At 34.4% G+C, this 19452-nt stretch overlaps 2 protein-coding genes across 3 annotated transcripts in view; both read right to left on the bottom strand.

The window, feature by feature from the left end:
* The window catches only part of LOC119639684 (upstream-binding protein 1), a 36372-nt gene extending 29321 nt beyond the window's left edge, over positions 1–7051 (bottom strand). Inside the window, exon 1 of one of the 2 annotated variants that reach the window (XM_038037239.1) lies at positions 6253–7051. In XM_038037239.1, coding sequence (XP_037893167.1) covers positions 6253–6693 — 441 coding nt within the window. In that variant the 5' untranslated portion in view covers positions 6694–7051. Of the gene's footprint in view, positions 1–6242 lie in introns of both variants that reach the window. The other variant, XM_038037240.1, reaches the window with a different exon arrangement.
* Positions 7052–7184: 133 nt separating this feature from the next.
* LOC119639757 lies at positions 7185–7560 on the bottom strand. The gene has a single exon (XM_038037394.1). The coding sequence runs from the start codon at positions 7404–7406 to the stop codon at positions 7221–7223; it is 186 nt and encodes a 61-aa protein (XP_037893322.1). The 5' UTR covers positions 7407–7560; the 3' UTR covers positions 7185–7220.
* Positions 7561–19452: the final 11892 nt, after the last annotated feature.

Here is a 19452-nt window from a genome sequence, read left to right as displayed (position 1 = left end):
ACAACATTCACTTTAAAATGAAGTTTATTTCACAAATATATTGGACCAGTGAGTTAAATATGATAAATAAATTTTCCCCCTTATTGTTCTTCCCTTTCAAGAAAGCTATTGACAGCAGCACTTAACCAAATTATCGAAGCACTTTTTATAAACAAGTTCCGGTATCCTTTTTGGAAGACTCTAATATGAATTCTAAGAAAAATAAGAGATCATGCGATGCCTACGTTTATTGAACATAATCTTTTAAAATTATCATAAATTTTTTACAATCAATCCATTTCATGTTTATTAAAGCGAGGAGAAGAGATTCATAAAAGACTTTAAATAGCCACTCGTGAACGTAGATGTCAATGTCTTGCTTGTCGAACGAAGTTGGCTATCAGGAGAAGACAATCTTCGGCACTTCTTCGGCTACTTCATTGTCTCATGTTCGCGATTTGTAGCACACGCCCACGGTTCGCTAACATTTTGAATGGTACATTAATAATATGATCAACATTAGTGGTTTTTCCGAAACCTCAATATTTGTTACAAACAAACAAACGTTTATTTATTTTTTTTTTTACTTACTTCATAAAAAAGATCATAAAGCGATATAGAACACTACTCGAAGAAGCTGACTGACCGGTTCAGACCCCGTCATTACAGTGAGATTTTAAACGGAAAGTAGACGCATAGGTTGACGTTGGATGTGACACGGCGTCAGCTTACACAGCTAAGAAAATTACACATGTATCAATGAAATACGAAGGGATACGGAGGGAAGATACATCATTACAAGAAATTTGATGGTTTGATTGAACTTAAGACTGAGGGTTAAAATCATTTTCTCAAAGCCTTTGCAAAGGCCGTAAGGTGGCTTCAGAGACCCCACATGTTACACACATTCTTGATCAGTATCAAATTCTAAATTATATAAACATTTCCGTCCGTCCGTCCGTCCGTCCAACCGCTAACGTTGGAAAATTTGGCAGAAACATTGGCAGATCTTGCACGTAGGTGGGCCAAATCGGTCGAAGGATGCGCCTACGGTACCACCAGGGAAATCATAAATCGTCTTCCTGCTCATCACTCATAAACTACAGCAGATAAGTCTACAACAGTTTCAAATTTGGAGTACATTTAAACATGTCCCTCTTTTCGTCTGCCCAATTTGTGGTAAACACTCCCACCCCTAACGGAAATGAAGATATCGCCTACAAATTTGCAAAACAATTTGAAAGTGACTTCAACTTCTCCAAGGACATGCCTACATCGCCCACACAATTATGTGACAAAAGCTTTTACTTTGAAAATAGAATAATATCATCCGCTCTATCATCCATACTAGAGAGTATAAAAATTTAGTTCTTTTACTTTTCATGTCTTTTGTAATCTAACGATCGTAAAAGATTCGGTCATGGCCGAGTATGATTTTCTTATTTGTTGTTTTTCTTTTTTTCTTAAAATTTTTCTAAAACTCTTTTTTTCTTACACAAATGTCTGTTTCTTTTACTAAAATAAACCCAAAGTAAAAAACTCTAACTGCATAAGTGCTGCACATGTCGACAATATGGTTAAAAAAAACAAAGTATGATATTGTTTTTAAAGTAAAGAAAAATGATAATTAAATATTTTCACATTTGACTATTGGGAGTTGTTGACATCAATAGCGTTTCAGTCACGTTTGACTGAGGTTTAACCAACAAAAACGCTAAGTAGGCTACAGTTCACTATTAATTGCCCTACACCGGCCTTACATTTGTTCATACAGCGGCTTTTCAAAATAATTATTACCTGGGAAGTGATTAAAAAACTGGTCCAATCAGAGCGATTTTTAATATCCTTCTTTTCGGGAATCACAACAAGTCATTGTATCATTGTTTGTTCCGTCAAAACATCTGAGAAATTATGGCCTGTAGGTTGAACATATGGAGAAAAGATGAATAGACGGACAGGCACATTCAAGGTCAAATCAGAAAATGATTCTCAATCGAGCGGTATCATAAAAGGTGGGTCTATCTCAAATGCTTCTGAATCTTGTTTACTTAATGTAGCCTTGTACCGCAAGTGGTGTAAACTATAAAAAGAATATTTGCCAATTAAGCTGTTAATCCTGGCAATAGATAGGAATGATTAGGAACCGATTTGAAAAGAAGAATAAGTGACTCTCTATGTAAAAAATTAAAATAGATAAAACTGTTATCATATATAAACGTGAAAAGTCCACAGGGCACACGTTAGACTGACTATGTTTTGAAAATTCTTTAATGCCTGGACGTAGACTTTAATAAATATGTTTAAAGGGTGTGAAGATAAATTCGAATTTAACTAGCAAGGACACCTACCACATCTCGTAACAGAGCTCTGTTAGGACGTTTACAGATATTTAAAATTAACATATACTTGGCTTTGAAAGCCTACTCCGCCCATGTTAAGAAACGTAAACCCTTTTTGGGGACTCTCACCGCCAATCTATATGAAAATCCCTTTCAAATAAGGTAAACAAATTCAAATTCTGCTTATGGGAACTATTTTTAACAATTTTTTGCAATTCGGTATGAGAAGACCCCCCAACTTGAAACTACAGTGCGACCAAGCTAGAAAATGTCACCTATATTCGCGTATATCACGTGAATTGATTTGGCTTGTTTGAAAGGTATCTTCACATAGATTCATGAGGTGTCCACAAAAATATTTTTCATTTTTTAATATGGACGGAGTAGACTTTCAAATCCAACTGTATTTGAATTTTAAATATTTAACAGAGCTCTGTTAAGTGATATGGGTTGTGTCTTTGCTGATTAAATTCAAGTTTATCTTCGCACCATTATATATTTTTATACCCATCGTCGAAGTATCGAGTATCAAATGCTGAATCGATTTAAACGCCTCCCTCTGTTTGTCTGTGTATTCTCTGTAGAAAACCCTCTCCTGACCGCCAAAATGAAGGTATCGACTTAAAATTTGGCAGAGATATTGAGAATTCTTGCACGCAGGTTGCTATTGAAAATCGGCCAAATTTCCTTCGAAGAGCATGCCCACAGTACCACAGTAAACGGAGGACAGCTCCGTTTTCCAAAAGGATTTCAAAATTTATTTTTTACTCTTTACACATAAACTATGCATATTCTATGGACGATGCTGTAGTAGCTGTACAAAAATGGAACAAATTAACCTCGCCTACCCAATATAATAGTGTATTGAAATTTAATTTTTTTCCATACCTCCATACCTTGTAGAAACGAACTTCAAAAACCCTTTAAAGCTTACAAATTCTAGGCCGAGCTCAAATTTGGAATGCACCTAAATACGTCCGTCTACTCGTCCATTTGTCCGTCTGCCCAACTATGTGGTGTCGCCTACAAATTTGTAAAAGAAGAAGAAATGACCTGTGCTTTTCGAAGGACACGCCTACAATGCCCAAATGACTATGGCCTTTACTTTGAAAATAGAAAAAGTCAGCCGAGCCTTCTCATTATTATAGATTATAAAAACTTAATGTTTTATAACAATAATGATTAACAATCTGTGAAAGAGAACAGACGAATAATTCAATCAGTAGACTACATACTAGCCCACGCTCCTTGTTTTTGTGCTTTTTTAGGAACAGGATTGTATTGCACAACGATATGAACGAGTCTGTCTGAACGAGCAGTTTTTGTAATAAATAACTCGCTTAGTTTATGTACTTTCTTAGATACGGCACAAGCCATTAACTGAATGATATCAAAATCTTGCGCTTAATGGCAAACAAAAATTGATCGTGAAACAAAGTTTATGCGTAGGAAAACTATGAGAACTTGAATCCATATGGTATTCCTATGATGGGTATTTCAAGTTAATTTTCTTCATCTAATCGGACGATACAATGAAGAAGAGGAATAGAAGTTACGAAGACGAAACAATTAACTGAGAGCATCGATAGCTAACTTTTTTTATAAACAAACTCAGGAACAACAAAATAAAAAATTAGATTTCGAGTGTGGCCAGATTTTTTTTACTTTTATAAGGGGACGTGTTTGGGATCGCCCATAAAAAATAAAGCACATTTTTGCTCTGTGTATTTTAGTTTATGAGTAACGAGTAAAAATCCAACCTTCTTTTTGGCTCTCGCAAAACACAAGTTGTCTAGGCGTGTCCTTTAGTCGCTTATGTCCGTTTTCGATACCAATCTGCCTATAAGAGTTTGTTATAAATTTACGAAATTTGAAACCAATGCCCAAATTTTTGGAATCGGAAGTTTGCTTATCATTGATATCCGATGCGTGGACATGGGTGGAGAATGATTCAGAAATTGATATTATCCAAAAAAAAAAAAAAAAAAATAGTTTATAGGGCCGTGAAGCTCCTTTTTTGGTTTTGAAACGTTTCGACAAAATAAACATATTTCGACAATCTCGGCGATAGGTGTGACAAGTTAGAAAGTCATATTCGGCTGTGATTGTATCTTTTACTTTTATCGTTTTTAATACTTTCTAATATATGTGGTGGACGGGGTCGTGTATTTGGAATATGATACCAATACGATGCGGCGAATAAGTAGCCCGGAAATTTGTTGCGTATTTTCCCGTCATCAAGCTAAAGAAACTTTTTTCACTAAGCATGACAGATCATTGGGGTTAAAGGCACATATAGTTATGTATGGAAATTTTTCAGTGAAAGCTTTACCAGATGAGAACACATAACCATTCGTGAGGTTGTGGAAAAGGTGGAATTAGTGCCAGTGCTGGCATTGAACCATCAGATTAGCATTCCCTTCCTTCTCTGTAAAATTTTTCCTCTGTCAAAACCTTCAATTCAGATGAAAGATTGCAAGTTCATATATAGAATATTCTTTTTGCTGCAAAAGATCAGAAATTTGATGAGGAGGGGACAGTGGAATTGCTGGGAAAGTGTCGACGCATTATTGAGCAAAATGACAAACATATATATATATATACATAACTTAATAAAGTTTGTTCCTTATGTAAAAAAGAATTTACTTTATTTCATAGTGACAAAGCGCACGAAATTTCTTCTTCTTCTGTAAAAATAGTGCGTAAAGAAACGTGTAACGCGTGCGCGTGTTCAACTTTTTCTAATTCATCTTAATCCTCATGTGTAAAATGTATAGAAAAATTTTCCACATTCTGTCTAGTTCACCTTGCGAGTAATAAGAGTGAAAAAATGACCATCTGAGCACTTATAACTTTAGAAGGGCGTGGCCGATTTTTCTCATTTTTGAATACGAATAATAATTTCTTCCACATGATGAATTTCAAAAATATTACCTTTGTCTCTTTGATGATTTGTCAGGAATGAGCAATGTCCACACACATTTTTGCTTAGCGAAGCAGAGATGCTATCAAATTATCTTTTACTGTGAGCCTTTCCTTCAAACGATTTAGCCCATTTACAGTAGCAAACTGCGTGGAAGGCATTTCCGAAGTTTCTAATAAATTTAAAGTCGGTATCCTACGTTTTACGATGAGGAGAATGTCATCAGGCCAGCAGACTTACAGACGGACAGAATTTGACACTGATCAAGGGCTTACATATGCGTTACATATACTATTAGTTTATAAGGTATAGTGATGCGGGTTTCCTTCTCTTTTTATTTTTTTTTTTGAATGGAATGGAATTTGAATGTCACTCAAACAAAAATACACGCCAATGGATTCGTCAACAGTCATCCTACACTTGTATTTTTCATTGCATGCACCTCTTGAACGCTGTATTATGTGCTTTGCAAGACCTGCAAAGCTCCGATGGGCTAGAGGAGTGTGAAGATAAATACGAATTTAATTAGCAAAGACAGAGTGGAGCTATGTGGTGCTGGTCAAATTCGAGAAGCAGATGCAGGCAATCAAGAAATTCCAACGATATTCGTTTGCCGTCTTCTTAATATGTAATTTTCAGAAGTTTGGTAAAATTAGTTTCGAAAAGCGGAATTTGAATTTGTTTATAGATTTGTGAGGTGTCGACAAAAATACCTCAACTGTCCTAATTTAGACGGAGTAGGCTTCTAAGTCCAAACATATCTTAATTCTCTTAGCTCTGAGCGCGGAGACCTCTGTTAAGGTAGTTGGCAGATGTCTTTGTTAGTTAAATTCGAATTAGTCTTCGAAAACCGTTCCACTGGAATGTCAAAGCAACAGAATGTATAATGGATTTCGATGAGAGTATGTATGTATGTATGCAGTGCGACCAAGAAAATATTTTGTAATTAATAAATGCCAGTATTTGCCCCCAAGTGAATGTAATTTTTTCACACGCTTTACCTAAACTCACCTGCGTTGTATTTGTTGCAGTGTGACCGTTGTGGGGGTTGTGGTTGTTATTGTTGCTGCCATTGCTGCTACTGTTGCTGCTGCTGCTACTGCTGCTGTTGCTGCTGCTGCTGCTATTATTATTACCATTATTATTATTATTGTTACCATTATTTTGTGATATTGTATGATGTTGTTGTTGTTGTTGTTGTTGCTGTTGTTGTAAAGGGCTATTGGTATTACTATTATTATGACTATGAGCAGGACTGCTGTTGTTATGATTATTAAATTCCATTGAAACGGATTCGCTGAGATTTTTAAATACAACTTTTGCTTGTTGCGTTTGTGAGTGATTTTGATAATTTGTTAGGGGACATGAATCAATTAAAAATGAAAGATCAGAGAAATCGTTACTGAGATTATTGTAATGCGCTGTAGGAGCAGCAAATAGCGAAAGAGCCATGAGAATGGCTCTTGAAAATTTTACTTCTTTTTCCACGCCAGTTGTTCACAGATATCACAAAGTACACGATCAATATGTTACGAGTCGACTTGCAACCTGAAGATGTTATAGTAACGTAGTAGAAGTAGTAGTAGTAGTAGTAGTAGTAGAATTCGTATATAGCTACGTAATTTTGTTAAGACGACGCGAGCACGAAAATTTTAGTTTTTCCCTCTTATTTTTATTGCGTTTCCTTTGTGAAGAAACTTTTTCTTTTTTAAAGATCTTAGAGGTTAACGAATGGTTGTTAAGAAATTTCCTGATTTATTTTTAATTATTTTTTTTTTGTTTTTTTGTTTTTTTTTTTTTTTTTTAAAAAATAAATCACAAAAAGTTTTCAAGATTCACATATTTTTTGTTTTTTTTTTTGCTTATAATTAATTATATTACGTTTTAATTATTTGTAACGGTTTTAAAGTTCTTTGAATGTTTTTAACAAATAGTTTTTATAGATACTTTTTATTGTTTCTTTCGCTTTAATAAATAAATTAAAACAGGACAAAAAACGAATTATATAATTTCTTAATTCCGGTGGTCTCACGTTGACGATGACTACGCAACAGTGTATTTTCAACTTTTAACAGCATCTTGTTGATCAGGCACATATAACTTTCAGGATACTCATTGGATGACGACGGCTTTAATACTAAGGAGCGACGTTCAATTTTCTCCATTTATTTGAAATGTTTTATCAGTGATTCTGCCACAATACAGAATTGATTTGAATGCAATGATTTTTGAGTACGAAGCCGTTTTGAAGTCTTTTTTTTTATTTATTTATTTTTTTTCGTATTTAAACACAAGCAGCAACACAAATTTTAATTAAGTTTTTTTTTTTTTAGTTTTTTTTTTAATAGGTTTACTTTATGTTTTATTGTTTTCAAGTTTGGTTGGTTGACCTCTTTGAGAAGAAAAAAAATGTAATTAAGGATTTAAAAGTACTTCTTTATGTATTAATTTTTTTTTTAAATATTAATTTAAACTAATAATATTCAAAGGAATGCACAAATATAAGATACATGTACATATATACATATATATATATATATATATCGTATGTATATACTTTTTTAATTTTGTTGTTAAACAATCTCAGGTCACGTTTTGTGTGTGTTTTTTTGTTTTGTTTCTATATTCTTTTAGGTTTTAGTTTTTGTTTGTATTAAGAATTTTAGGAGATTGTTTTCTCACATAGTTTTTGAATAACTTTTTTTGCAAATTGTTAATCTTTATTTAAATTTTTTTTTGCTCTTTTGTTTTTTGTTTTTTTATCTGCAAACAGGTTTCTTGACACTTGGATAATTTCAAGTTTTTTTTTTTCTTTTTTTTTTTTACATTAATAAACAATTCTTTTTCGTTTGTTTTGTTTTTATGCTTGCACTGACACAATTTCCTTTTTTTTTATTATTATTATATATTTATTTTTATTGTTGTCGATATTTATTTAAATTTAATGATTTTTTTATTTATGTGTTTTTTTTTTTATTTATTTATTTATTTATTTTTTTTATTAAAGTTGATTACACGTTAGTGGAGCAATTTTAATACAACGAAGCAAGGCTTCGCACTTCGAAAGGAGACCAGCATCTTAGCAGAACCTTGGTTTTGTAACCACCGCCAGCAGCAACAAAATTCCTTTAAAATTGTTACAATATGTTGCAAGTCAACTTCAAAAAACGAATGAGAGAACGAATATTCATCAATGAACGCAACAGCTGCATACAGCTTGAAAAATAATTTGCCTTTTTATTTATTTATTTTTTATTAAATTCTCTTACTGTATCTTGAAGATATTTTTCTTCTTTTTTTTTTTATTTTTTTCTTTTTTTTATTATTATTTGTTTGTTTGTTTTAAGATAACTAACTAACTGACTGACTAACTAACTAGCTGTGTTCGTAGTTATAGAATGTATATTAGTTGTAAGAAAAAAAGCAATAATAACAACACCAATAGACGACAATAATATGTAATGTAAATATAAAGCGTAGATTGATCGCCAGTTATGCGCTCTGCGTTTAATAATTTCCAGCAACGTTCAAATGAGATGACGGTATTTATTTGTTTTTTTTTTAGTATATCACTGCTTGTGATTCTTTTTCTCCCTCTCTCTCTCTCTCTCTCTCTCTCTCTCTCTCTCTCTTTCGCTTACTCTCTCAACTCAATATTGAAAAGATGTGAACAAACTGTTACACAAGCCCATCATCATCATACGTTCGCATAGAGTTCTTATAGTTTTTCTTTATTTTCCTCAAGGGCACTAATGGTTTTAGAAAAGTTTTCTTTTCCTTTATTTTTCAATTACTAACCCTTAAGAATTATTTGCATAATATATTGCCCTCCTTGCTTGTTTGTTTATTTCATATATGATTTGATTTTAGTTATTAAGGTTTTTTCTTTACTTTTTCGCGTATATTCATTAAGAACAATTATATTTGAAAGACATGTGTTTTGCTTTCTATTTCACTCTTAGAGGTTCTTATTCGCTCTCTTTTAAAAGTGAGCTGATCAACTAACTGTATTGATATTTCGTTTGTAATTCACTGATAACTTTCGTTCGTTTCTTTCCTTCTTTAACGATGATCGCAAAATTACATTACATATGTTTTATTACAATTCTGCCCCGCTTTCTGCCGCAAGCCATTAGGCTCTTTGTTGCTTTCTTTCTCTCTCTCCCTCTCTCTCTCTGTCTCTCTCGCTTTCTGTCTTTCTTCAGTTGGAAGATCTTTTAATTAATGTTCTCCACAAACAAGTTATTTTTTTTTTTTTTATTAATCAATTGCTTTGCAATAAAATTATAATAAATTTGAATCAATTCTATTAACATTTATATATCTTTATATATACATCTATGTATATATATATATATATCTGTGAATGTCTGAAAAATAGTTTTTTATTGAGTATATATGTAAAGAAAAATAAAAAAAATAAAAAAACAAGAAATAAGCGTTGAAAACAACAAATAAAGAAAAACAAAAAAAAAAAAAAGAAAAGAGTAAAAATAATTAATGACTGACGTTCTTTTTTAATCTTTCCATTAACGGTTTGAATTTCAAAAGCAAACACTACTCAACTGATATTTTTAAGCATTTGTTTTGTTTCTGCTGTTTTGCCCAAGCATGTAGATACACATACGCGCGCGCGCGCACACACATACACACACATATATATATATATATATATATATATACACAAAAACACATAAATACATACACACACTCACACACATGCACATCCATACACAAACACCGATTAATGAAATTCAAATTTTTACACGTTAAACCAAATTCAAAATCCTAGCGTACGAAGCGTTTAAAAAAAGCGTTGCAAGCGCGTATAAATACTGACTGATTATATGAGTTATTGAAAATACCCCAACAAGTTAATAAGTTGTTGCTTAACTTAACGAACTGAACTGAACTGAAAATCAAAATCAAAGAGAGTATGAGATAACAAGCGATTGAAGATTATTATTTATAAGCGCAATATATATCGCACAACAACAAAATAAATAAAGTTTGAGTTGAACTTAATTTGGAGGAGAAAATATAACAGATTAGAAGAGTTCATAGAGAGCAGGAAATTGATAGAGAGAAAAAGAGAGAGAAAGAGAGAGAAAAAAAGAGAGAAAGAGAGAGAGAAAGAGAAAACTTAAATGTGTTTATAGTTACAAATAACTTTTGCTCTAAGTAATTACGATCTGTATGATCTGCATGATCTGCTGAGCAGCGCCGACCGATCATAAGGTCGAAAATACATCAGATTCCCTGCCACTATTCAACGATATCTGTTAGAATCACACAAACACACACAAGACGCATTACTAGGCGTCAAATATATTTGGGTTGAGAAGCAAAAGCAAGAAAGCAAGAAAGCAAAGCTGAGTAAACTTATCATCGAACTTAAAGCTCTTTTAAGGAACAAGCACTCGGAGTGAAGCCGCCAATAATTTCTTGTAGAGACAGCTCTCTAAGGCAGGAAGGCAGAGAGCAAGAGAGAGCGTGAGAGAGTGAGAGAGAAAGAGAGAGAAAGAGAGAGAGAGAGAGAGAGAGAGAGAGAGAGAAAGGTCTTTAAAGTTTTGCTCTAAATTTTGCTTTAAGCAAAAGCGACCTGCATGATCTGCTGATCAAACTTGTAGGCTACTTAGGGAATGGGTTATTGAATTTTTATGTCGGTATTCAAAATTTATTCGACTGCCTAAGGGAGCACTGTCCAACGATATTTATTACGGCCACACACACACACACACACACACACACAAGCAAGAAAGGAACCAAAATTAAGCTCAGTAAGCTTGTCATCGAGCTTAAAAACCTTTTAATGAACAAGCACTCCGTGTGAAGCCACCAATAATTCCTTGTAGAGACAGCTCTCTATGGCAGGAAGGCAGAGAGCGGGAGATAGACAGAGGGAGAGCGAGAGAGAAAGAGAGAAAGCGTAAAACAGCGTGAGAGAGATCAACATTTTACCAAATAACGCTGACTATATCACCATAATTATATATAAATATGACAATGATGTCTTAGGTTAATTAAGCTCATGTTTGCTTGTAGATGCTTGCATAAAAACTAATTGCTGTTGTGAAGCCATCAATTTGGTTTTAAAAAAGAATACCGATCGATACACGTTTCAAAAGATGATTGATGGAAGAGATGCTCTGTCATGGCAAAACGTAAGGGTACGTCCTGTAGATCAAATTAAAAAAGTTCCATCACTTATGCACAAACAACTTGCGATAATTAAGTGTACGTTTCACCGAATATTATACGTTACAAACGAATATCATTTTCGTGAATATACAATAGGCCTGATAAGGTAAGGCGATGAACTTTGCATTACCCAGCTCTCAAAAAGATTTGCTTGGGAAAACCAAAAAAGAAAAAGGACGATTTTAAGGATGTGCGTCTTTCAGATTTACTTAGTTTAAGTTAACGAAATTTTCGACAAATAATTCTTCTGATAATTCTTAGCAATTGATGATGAAATGATGAAATAATTCATCAATGGTCAATAATACGACAGACTAACAAACATGATCGATTTAAAAATGATTATTTGCCCAATTGATCAAGATACTACAAGTCCTTATAGCAAGTCAAACTTTTAATAAGTTTCCTATACCAGCTTTTAACTCAGATGTCAAATCGGTATGATCGCTTCAACTAGGTGGGCATATTGTCGTTCAAGGCACTACTAGCATTTCCATCTTTTTTAGTGAGGAAAATCACACTGTCAACAAACAATGCTTCCTTTCTAGATTCATTGGGTACAAAAAGAAATTCAAAAATTCTAGCTTTTTTTCCTCCTTTGCTTAAAGCTAAGTTATATCGCAAACACATGGATTATTAAGTTACTTCCTTTCTTCTTTTTGGCCTGCTACTGTTTTGGATGAACACAAACGTGAAGAAGGACTTCTTCGATTCGCGTATTATGTATTACAGGTGGATCGATTGCATATGCATCACAGTTAATCCCGTACGCGAGAATAAGATAAAGCAATTCTGAGGAACAAACGAGACAACGAATGCCGCTACTTAGTATTCAGGAGATAACATTAGCGTCAGAAGGATCGTATTTTTTTGTGATGGAATAAAAGCGTTTTATAGACCAGCAATGCTTGAAGAGATACTGAACAAAAATGATTATTGAAAAATATCAGAAAAATTGTAGAATCGAAGGTGTTCTCCTAAAGATGCTCCGTCTTTAACTCTTTTTTGAAGCAAAATTGAAAAAAGGAGAAGAAAGCGTATGCCGGAAGTATTTGGTGGGCCATTTTGGAGGTTCGTCTGTCCATCTGTCCGCCTGTGTAATGTCTGCGGTAAAAGTTGTTCCTTCAAATTTGGCAAAAACATTAAGAGAAAATGCGCCAAATCGGGCAAAGAACATAAACTGTGAAAACATATAAACTGAGAACATATCTTCCATCTCGCCTTTTACTCATCCGTGAGCTCATAAACGAAAACAGATTCACAATAAAAATTCCCATGTCGCACTTTTCTTCTTTCCTTTTTCGGGCAAACTGTGGGCATTAAAGAACCGGTCGCAGCTGAATATCGTTTTTTATTACAACGTATTGTTTGTTATTGCTTTCCATGGGTCCGCAAACCCATCCAAAATCCATGTTCAAGTATTTTTCCTTATTATCTTTCTCGACGACTTAATGCTCGGAAATATTAGCTTTGCCTCATGCAGGTTCGGCCATTTTATCCTTTTCGCGTTGTAGAACAACAGAGAAAATGCCAAAAAAAAGCCAACTCAAAGTACTAGGTCGACGCACTGATACCTCTCTGTCTCGTACCCATTGAGCGCTCGTCTTGATGAAGCTTCGGAATGCTTTTAAATGAACGCAAGTGCTTTTTAAAGACATCCGTTAGCGTATCAAAGAATGCAGATATCAACACCAGGTGGCGTTGCAATTTCGCAGCAGAGATTCATTCGATCCGGGAAGCCTTTTCAGAGCAGGTAATCAATTTTTTTTCCGCAGATGCCCAAAATGCATAAAGCAAATAAAAAAATACTTCGTTCAATTCCAATAATGGCTTTCAAACATCTCGCACTTCTTTTCAATTTGCCAACGGCTTCATCGAGTAACGCAATAGCATGTAAGTTAAAATTATAGTTTTATATAAGACGTTACAACTAGAGATTAAATAAACAGTTTTTATGTAGATATCAAACAAAGAGAATCCTACACCAGATTTAAATAAATATAGTAAAAGAAAGAAAAAAAAATGCAAAATAAGATAAAAATAGCTTGTAAGTGCTTACATATGATCTCTTTTCGAAAAACAACTGTAAAAATATTAAGGGAAAATTTATTATTTTTATACCCATCGCCGTAGGATGAGAGTTAGGTACATTCATTCTGTCAAAACATTTGTAACGCGCAGAAGGAAGCTTCAAAGAACGCACATTCCTGATCGGCATCAAATTCTGAATTGATTTAGGCATGTCGGTCTGTCGGTCTGTCCGTCTGTCCGTCTGTTGCAAACATTCCAAAAGGAAGCTATCGACTTAAAATTTAGTAGAAACTTTTGAAGTTCTTGCAAGCGAGTTGGTGTTGAAAGCGGGCCAAATCGGTCGAGAGGCACATCCACCGTACCATACAAACTGAAAACACCTCTGCTTTTCAAAAGGAATCAAAAACTGATTTTTTGCAATAGCAGAGAAATATGCAAAAATTTGAACGCAAGTTCTATGAGTGATCCTGTAGTACCCGTACAAAAATAGAAAAAATAGACCACGTCTACCCAATATTAAGGTGTACCAAAATTTAATTTTTCCTTGATACCTATATAAGGCGCCGAAACAAGCTTCAAGATCCCCCTCAAGTGTATCAATCCTTGGCGGGCTTCAAATTTGGAATGCACCCAAGCAATGTTCATCATTTCCTTTGTCCATCTGCCCAACTGCGTGGTATTTTTGGTAAACCTTACCCCTTTGGCGAAATGAAGACATCGCCTGCAGATATACGAAAGAATTTGGAAATGGCCTAAACATTTTAAAGGACACCCCTCTATGCGACCAAAGCTTTTATTTCAAAAATAAAAAAAATCAGCCGCGCCCTCTTCATGTCATAGAGCATGAAAATTTAGTGCTTGCACTTATTTTGTCGTCTTCAGGGTACCCAGGATGGTTATGGGTATAAAAGATACGGACACGGCCGAATACAATTTTCTTACTTGTTTTCTTTCAAAGTATTTTTGATGCAATTAAGTTCTAAATATAACATCATTCAATCCTTCAATTGTTGGTCATTTTGTCCGCTAAATCCGATCAGATTCCACCAATAGTGAGCGCGACATTTCTTGTTAATACGCGAATAGACTCGGATTTATTGCTACGGATTACCAGGTTAAAATAAACCTATAAGATCTCAACCATAGATACTAAATTTCAGCTCCTTGGACGCCGCCAGGTATTTCGGCGTGCTCTATAGCACAGCTTCACTCTATTGACGTCAATTGTAGTTTAGATCAACGTTTTACAGGTCAGCCTTTAAAAAATTTCTTAAGGTCGATAAGTAGAGCTATTGGTTCCCATCAACAAGATTTTCACGCCCATTTTCAAAAAAAGAAGAGCGGACGATGCCTGCGGTCCGAAACCTACGTCAGACTGGCATCTTTACAGAATGTGAAAATGTTCCGTGAATACTTTGCGAACAGGCTTCATACCAAATACAACAACTTTACTTACCTATAGCACTATAGAGATGAAAATGAACCTCATTGAGGTTTTCTTAGAAATGTTCGAAAATTGACAACATTTCGAATATGAGAAAACTTAGTTTGTCAAAAAATTTGGATAGCTTTCAAACATGGCTGGGGCATGTATTCTTTGGTTGTGAAATCGTAAATCTTACTGAACACCTCTAGGACAGACAGAATGTTGTTGATATTTAAAGTACGACTGCATTGTCAACCGCATTGGAAAATTTGTTAATAAGCTGAGAGCGACTAGCATGAGAGCGACTAGTCTTGTGGTGCCAAAGGTATTCAGGAAAATTCACTTAAAATTCTGAGTGAAATGTTCCGTACAATTTGTATACCCTACGCACGAGAACTTGGTCTAAACTAATATACGTAAACCAAACATATGCTTGATGAATGGGTCTCCTTTCTATGCCCTACCACAAGTGTATATAGAGTTTGTGCGAATATAAGCAACAACCCAGACGGATTTCAGGTACACTCACCTGTTTGTACCCCACACCACTTGTGGTACAGGGTATATTAGGGCGTAAGATAGACCTGTACCTTCTATTATGCCGATCGATCTAGAATCACAGTCTGGGTCCTGCCCTATATAAGAATTAAGCTGGTACCACATTAGGCTGCATCTCGGGCCTGCTCCCCCTTAAACACGCACTTGAAAAATGTGCCTTTATAGAGAAACCAGATCTAAATTTTGTGTTCTATAATAAAAATAAGAATTGTCTTAGACAATGTGGTGTAGGAAAGTAAGAAAGTCATTCTAAATTGATATAAGTTTGTCTGTCCGTCGATCCTGCTTTCTTGTGTTCAGGCTAGAGGTCGCAATTTTTGAAATATTTCGATGAAATTTGGTTAAGTGTCGTGTTTTGGCCCAAGGACGAAGGCTATGTGCAAAAATGTTTGGGTTCGGGCCATTTTTTCGACCACTTTTCCATGCTCCGCCCATCCATACATACATATTTATAAATATTAATACAAACCGATGATACATATTAATGTAATTATTATGATATATATTAACGACACTAAAATGTACATATATTTGCTTTTCATTACATATTCTACGTCACATATATATTTGCTTAAAATAATGCACATTATACAATTAATTAACCGATACTTTCAAGAACTACTTATGCTATACATATGTTTGTAATGAAATATTAACGAAAACTGAATGACTTATGTATACATATTGAAATATGAAAATATTTTCCCTATATAAACCTATACGTACATGGATGGATATGTAAAGCACATATGAAACAAGATTCTTAATTATTTATAAAACTTGAAATTAATCTAGAAAGAGAAATACATTAGCTTTCTGAGCAAATAATAATCGAAATTTTTCCAGCCCCGTTTTCAAAAATTTCAATCATTATCCGCCCATTTGGGGAACTAGTTAAGCTTCCTTAAGCATTAAACAGAAAACTTTTCAATGCACTTCTTATTGTAAGGATTTGTTCTCGTTTTTAGTTAAACTGCTTTCCCGATTATATACATCATCGTATGTCAAATACTCGCTCGCATCGAAACGGTCTGCCGGTTTCCTGGGTTGTGCTTGGAGAACCTAAAAATGATGAAAAAAAAAAAAGGAATATTTATTACAACAAAGCAAAAACGAAATTAACTCAGAATCGCTTTTGTTTTTTTTGCGAAGACGTAAAGTTACCGAAGAGTAGAAATAAAAAATAATTATTTAAATTAATTGTACGTTAGTCCTTTGCCCGCTCCATCGAAAGATATTATAATTATTCCCACAACATTTATTTTTTATATTATGCTTTAATTATAAGGACTGCAAGGAGTGTTGCCTCGCACGAAGCATAAAAGCTGTTGTTACAAAATGAAGAAGTTGTTGAAAATGTATTGGCGGAATAAAGTAAACCATAAAAACCAAGTTGTTTAACAATTACATGGAATTTCGAAGAGAGCTGCCGCTTAAAGACCCTGTACGTGAATAAGAAAATTGTGTCCGGTCGTGAACGAATTGTTTATACCCACCACCCTTATCATCGAAAAGGCAAAAAAAAATGGAAAGGACTAAATTACCATAGTCTACAATGGTCAGTGGGTGCGGTGGATATCTGTTTGGGAATTTATACGGTGGTTGTAGATTATGAATAGCGAGCAAAAGAGCAGTTTTTGTTGCATAGGTCTATGAGTATTGCAGGCGTGTCCCTTGAAAAGTTTGGGTCATTTTTAAACTCTTTTGCAAGCTTGTAAGCGACCTCTTCATTTTTGCAAACGGTAGAATATTCACCATATACGTCGTCTATCTGAGCCAGATATCTCCATGTTTGCGACCATGAGTATTTCGACAGATGGACAGAGGGACCAACAAACATCTCTAAAACGGTTCAGATTTGATACTAATACTTTATAGTCTGTGAAGCTTTTCTTTGATCACTGTAAAGGGTTAGAAAAAGGAACGAAACGTTCAGTATAACTGATTAGGCGTGGCCGATCATGACGAATATAAATGCATCGTTGTATCTGCTTTGGTTTATAATTAACGAGCAAAAAACTAAATTTTTTTATTTTTGGTCTCAGTCATGTTGTACTGTCCATTGCCCGATTTAGACCAACTTCAATACCAGCGTATGTGCAAAAACTTCCAATGCTTGTGCCAGTTATCGAGCATATAACTTCATTTTTACGACCAGGAGAGTGTTTATCACAGTCAGGCAGACACACATACCCTCGTAAATCGGTTTACAATTTGATGCGGGCTTAGAGTATTTGTGTTATATGTTATGTTCGAGTCTTAAAAGATTTTTGATACAATGAAGGACTAATAAACCATTAATGGTTTACCAAATGCTGGGAGTATCAAAAGAAGGTGTAGTTGCATTTAAAGATTCCCTAGAGAGGATGTAAGTTAAATAGGAGCAAGTTAAAATATTTTAGTCGGACAAAGTCGACTATAAAATGCTTTATATGGCTTTATATCAGGCGATTGTAGATCTAGGTGCCTTATAAGTTACTAAAAATTACACGTTGTTGCCATTTTAAGTTTTACTTTTAATTGTGGGACGGACACGAAAGCGTGAACGAACGAATTTCAATTACAAACCACCATAAATTAGGGCAAGTCGCTGCGTAGAGACTTAATTTTCATAGAAAAACTTTTATATGGGATGGAAACTATAAAGTGGAATTACGTTTGTTCAAACGTGTGTGTGTAATATACGTACTAAGGTCTTCTTCTCTTTACTTTGGAATACTAAGGACTGAATGGTAAAGACTGACTTATATGGAAGAGACTTGCAAAAATGGTTGCATCCCCTTCCAAAGTACGGGAATACTCCCTTTCGATAACTTTTTATCGAAGAATATTAAAAATTCAAAGTTTTTCTCATGCAATACCTTTTTAAAGAAAAAGTTTCAAATTCCATACGATCCATTATCAGTATATCTCAAAAAGTGGATCTTTTATGTTGAACACAGAAACACTTGGACAGACATAAAAAGGCTGGATGGACAGACAACCTTAGGGTCATTATATATATATATTTGAATTTCTTGAAATTTAAAATTTTATTATTAAATTACTTGCTGGGAACATTGTTTTTGTTTGCTACATACCCAAGGCTTTAGAATTTTGATCAACTGTAATGGCGGAGTCTCCGGCTCTCCGTCTTGTCTATTGTTAGCATGAAGCGGATTTGGTTTATTTGAATATAACATTAGCACGGCGTCAGGAGAGCTTATAAAGTTCTCTTCCGTTTCTACTGCACCAAAGAGCGAACGCTTCCCATGGCCGCCGTAGCAAGCATATCCATAAGCTTTACAACCTTCTGTAATGCATAACAAAGTATAGGAGAGAATTTTGAATTTTCGAAAATACTTGTATGGCAGTAGTGCGTTCGGCTTGAAAAACGGTTCTGTAAAACGCATATAACACGGCATCACTCAATAAGTCTCCGGTCTAAAACATAGATGGCAACATGCTTGAAAGTTGATACTAGATACCAAAAACCTTATGACTTAGTTACGAATGCCGTAGGATTTTTCCAATAATTTAAATTTTTCATTGATAAAAGAACGCCTTCTGTTTGATCAGAAATTAGTCTTTTTCCACTCGAACAGAGGGCTAAATATAGAAATGTCAATTGCTATACAGATGTAGATTCAGCGGACTACTTATGCTAAAGATCTCCCCAGAGATGGACTCCGGCGTTGCCACATTTTAATACTTCTTTACAATTAAAAGTGTGAAAAATCCGTTCTTTTACGATGGCCTTACCTCCTTAACCAATTTACCATTATTATTATTAATTTAGGCAGAGATATAAATTCTAAGTCTAAATCCTTAAACTACTAGCATCTAAGGCTATTTTGGCTTTATTAAGAAAAGCTTTAGCTAGGATTGCATAGCAGAAGGAAACAAATTTCCAATGACTTTGTTTACAAGGTGATTGGACGCTCTACGTGAATGTCCATGCAAATATGGTAAGACGACGTTTGGCTTAGTCTTAACACTTGAATAATTTAAAATTT

The sequence above is a fragment of the Glossina fuscipes genome, unplaced genomic scaffold (assembly GCF_014805625.2).
Source record: "Glossina fuscipes isolate IAEA_lab_2018 unplaced genomic scaffold, Yale_Gfus_2 113, whole genome shotgun sequence".
In the NCBI taxonomy this organism is placed as follows: Eukaryota; Metazoa; Arthropoda; class Insecta; order Diptera; family Glossinidae; genus Glossina; species Glossina fuscipes.
Note: the sequence above shows the minus strand (reverse complement) of the source record. Positions and strands in the feature narration are given on the sequence as shown.